Here is a 4,204-nt window from a genome sequence, read left to right on the forward strand (position 1 = left end):
ACACATAATTAAAAAAAAATTAGAACGAATGGGTTTAGCTTTAGACAAAACAGTCGTAATGCAAGATTCTGAGTTTCTGACATCTACGTCGACCAGTACAAATGGCATACAACAGGAGCAAGAATTATGAAAACACTAGAGTTTAGACATGAATAATCTTTTCGTCATTCTTTGTAATTTAAGACTTTTTAGCTTACATTTTCTACAGTTTGAGATCTCCGTCAAGGCATGATCTTTGTTCATTTGTTACTGATCTATCTATTGTTTACCACTCAGTTAATGCAATCTAATTCTTGTTTCTTTATACTTCATACTTTATACTATCGGGGTTGCATGCCCTCAAACCATACTTAGAAATGCAATTGTATCTTTTTAAGGATGATTGGATGAACAAATATATTTCGACAAACCAAAATTGAAAAACATTTTCTTCCTCCATGCAGAACACACCCTTATACCATTCTTGTTTTAACCCTCATTTTGTTTTGTTTTAGTATGTAAATCAGTATTGCTAAGAAATTGATGTTAAGTTCAGCAGGCTGCTTGCTCTACCGGATTAAAAAGGAGAAAAAATAACTGAACAATTAGAATTAGTTAATTAGTTGTTGCTGTAGATATGTGACAGTAATCACTAGTTGCTTATATTACTATAGAATTTATATAATATGAGGGGAATAAATAATAGCTCATTGTTCAAAATAGACAGAAAAGAGCCCTTTTTTTAAATTTAAAAACAGCCAACCATGCACATACTGAAGAACAGAACCGAACGAACTTCAGTTCGGTATTAAGTATATCCAATCAAGATAACGAAACCAAAGTACCGAACACTCGTTCCTAATCAAAACTATACCATCAATGAACTCATGCAAGAAAACAATTCAAAAATCCCTCCAATCCACAGTAGATTTGTCCTAAAATAGAAGGTCAAATTCAATAAATGTATGTATGCTGTGAGTTGGATGAAAAGAAACAAACATGTAACAGGCAATGTGAATGTGGAGACCCCTCATCCAAAGGTAATCTGCAATGAAGCTTTTTATAGCCTCAACTTTTGCTGCAAAATGCCAAACAAATTTAAGAGAAAATGTGAAGTTCTGAAGCCACATCCACAACAGCACAATAGAATACAAAATATCGCCTACAAAGTTGAAGTCCTGTATCCACACAAATAATAATGATTTCCTCAAACTGATATGATATAGGAATTTTCTCATTCAATAAATATTGACATTATTGGGTCCAAGAAAAAAAAAAGAACCACAAAAGAGCAAAATCAGATAAAAGGAGAAAATGAGAGAAAAGACAAGGAGAAAACATCACAATCACTCTCCTTCAACTACAAACAACCTAAATAAGACACTTCGACCAAGGGATGGTGTAGCCAGACAGAAGAGGGCAATGCATGAGGCACCTCACAAGTATGTAGAGAACATTAACCACATTAAATGGAAACATGAGATAATACTTGCAATTTGTTGTTTGTTACCCTGCATTCATAGCCCCCACCACCTAACTTCTCCATCCCAGCAAAAACCAAATTGACTGGCGACATAATAGCAAAACCGGGAAAACAGACAGGAAACTCGCACTTTTAAGTAAATATAGCAGCACCTTAGAAGCACTTTCTGTGGACAATGGAAGGACCAGACTCATCATACTCGCCCTTTGAGATCCACATCTGATCAAGCACAAAGTAACACATATTCAGTCTAACTAGCTAATGTAATTTGTACTGGAAAAAAAATTAACGCAAAGAAGAACAAAAGCTCACCTGCTGGAATGTGCTGAGGGATGCAAGAATGGATCCTCCAATCCAGACACTGTACTTTCTCTCAGGTGGTGCAACAACCTTAATTTTCATGCTGCTTGGAGCCAAAGCAGTGATTTCTTTGCTCATCCGATCAGCAATACCAGGGAACATGGTGGAGCCACCACTGAGAACAATATTACCATAGAGGTCCTTCCTAATATCTACATCACATTTCATGATGGAGTTGTAGGTAGTCTCATGGATACCCGCAGCTTCCATTCCGATCATCGATGGTTGGAAGAGTACCTCTGGGCAACGGAACCTCTCGGCACCAATGGTAATAACCTGTCCATCTGGCAACTCATAGTTCTTTTCAATGGAGGAACTGCTCCTAGCGGTTTCAAGTTCCTGCTCATAGTCAAGAGCCACATAAGCAAGCTTTTCCTTCATATCACGGACAATTTCCCGTTCAGCAGTAGTGGTGAACATGTAACCTCTCTCGGTGAGGATCTTCATCAAGCTATCAGTAAGGTCACGACCAGCAAGGTCCAAACGAAGAATGGCATGTGGTAAAGCATAACCTTCATAGATAGGGACAGTGTGACTCACACCATCACCAGAGTCCAACACAATACCTGTCAAAAGTAATTTATTAAGTCAAAATTAAAACACAGTTATTTCATTGGACAGACACAGTTGGATCAAGTAAAGCCTAGTACGAACCAGTGGTACGACCGCTAGCATACAGGGAAAGCACAGCCTGGATAGCAACATACATAGCAGGAACATTAAATGTCTCGAACATAATCTGGGTCATCTTCTCTCTGTTGGCCTTGGGATTAAGGGGTGCCTCAGTCAGGAGAACAGGGTGTTCCTCAGGAGCAACTCGAAGCTCATTGTAAAAAGTATGATGCCATATCTTCTCCATATCGTCCCAATTGCTGACTATACCATGTTCAATGGGATATTTCAAGGTCAAGATACCTCTCTTAGATTGAGCTTCATCACCCACATAGGCATCCTTCTGTCCCATTCCGACCATAACACCAGTGTGTCGGGGACGACCCACAATGCTGGGAAACACTGCTCGAGGAGCATCATCACCAGCAAATCCTGCCTACATTTCAAAACACAAATCATTCCATAAAAAAGAATATGCAGTTTGCTTAAATTGAAATGTTATAAATGACAAGTGCTTCCTGTAAAAACAATAGTCTATGAACAAGGACTACCTTAACCATTCCAGTTCCATTGTCACAAACAAGGGGCTGAATATCCTCACCGTCGGCCATTTTTAATCAACTGAAAGTAAAATCAGCACACTTAGTAAGACGTAAATATATACATGAAGGTATCAACACATAAAACAACATCAGAAGATTAATTCGGAACTCAACTAAATGTCTCTAGTCATATACCGCTTTACTTGTTACTTGTTATTTAGTAAATTCTAAATCCCAGACAATTTGGAGCTCGGTTAAATGAATACAACGGTGGACACTTATCATCATAAAAACAGGCTTCGTTTTTCCGTATAGCAGCATAAAAAAATGGATCCGTCAAAGTTCAGCTAAATTTTCTGGTAACCAAAATGAGTATGCAGAGATACTATGCAACAGCAAGTAGTAAAAATAAAGTAGATCTAGGAAAATTGAGAGCAGATCAAGTTCATGACAGATTGACCATTAAAACAACAGATCTGGAAAAATCAAACGGAATATCACACCTAAATCCAAGTTTTACTAACTAATTAGAGCAGTAGAGTAATCAGGAGAACAAAAGGCAGCGATTCAACATAAGGAACTAGAGCAGATCTCAAAGCAGAAATTGAAAGCAAACAAGCAAGTAAATAAAGCAAGATCTGATGAAGAAGAGAGGTTAGATTACCGAAAAGGAAATGAAGATGGATCTGAAAAGCAAAGGCAACGGATGATGACTTGTAGCCGACTTGCTTTCTCTCTCTACAGTCTGGAAGAGGATGAATAAGTTTAAGACTTAAGACAATACACAAGTAGTATATATAGTCGTAAAAACTGGCTGAGACGGCCTTTGAATTTATAATTTTCTTTTTTATTCTATATGTATTTTTGAATTTGAATGAAAAGAGGTGGTGAGCACAATAAGGCAGGCAGGCAGGCAACCAAATTGACAGATTCGCCCTCCACCATTGAATGGAATAAAAGAGGAAAATCTTGTTGAAAGTATTTTGAATATTTTCAAGTTTTTAAAATCTAATTCCTAACAATTTTAAGGTTTTTTGGATCTTCTCTCACAAAATTTTATTTTATTTTCAAGTAAATGCATGTTCAAACAAATTTTAAAAATCATTACCTCAAAAACTCATATTTTCAAGTTTCAACTTATGTTTGGCTAAAAATTTCAAATATCATTTATTTAATTTAAAATTTATGAAATTGAAATTAAAAATAAAGTTATGTTTAATTATTGTTT

The 4,204-nt window shown here is 36.6% G+C and overlaps 1 protein-coding gene across 1 annotated transcript; it reads right to left on the reverse strand.

Moving 5' to 3' along the window:
- Nucleotides 1-1,192: 1,192 nt before the first annotated feature.
- LOC125852772 (actin-7) lies at nt 1,193-3,810 on the reverse strand. Its single transcript, XM_049532464.1, has 5 exons — nt 3,641-3,810; nt 2,986-3,055; nt 2,477-2,870; nt 1,775-2,388; nt 1,193-1,681 (listed from the first exon to the last, which is right to left on the reverse strand). Exons 2-5 carry the CDS (start codon nt 3,043-3,045, stop codon nt 1,616-1,618), a joined length of 1,134 nt encoding a protein of 377 aa, XP_049388421.1. The 5' UTR covers nt 3,046-3,055; nt 3,641-3,810; the 3' UTR covers nt 1,193-1,615.
- Nucleotides 3,811-4,204: the final 394 nt, after the last annotated feature.

The sequence above is a fragment of the Solanum stenotomum genome, unplaced genomic scaffold (genome assembly GCF_019186545.1).
Source record: "Solanum stenotomum isolate F172 unplaced genomic scaffold, ASM1918654v1 scaffold5027, whole genome shotgun sequence".
Taxonomy (NCBI): domain Eukaryota; kingdom Viridiplantae; phylum Streptophyta; class Magnoliopsida; order Solanales; family Solanaceae; genus Solanum; species Solanum stenotomum.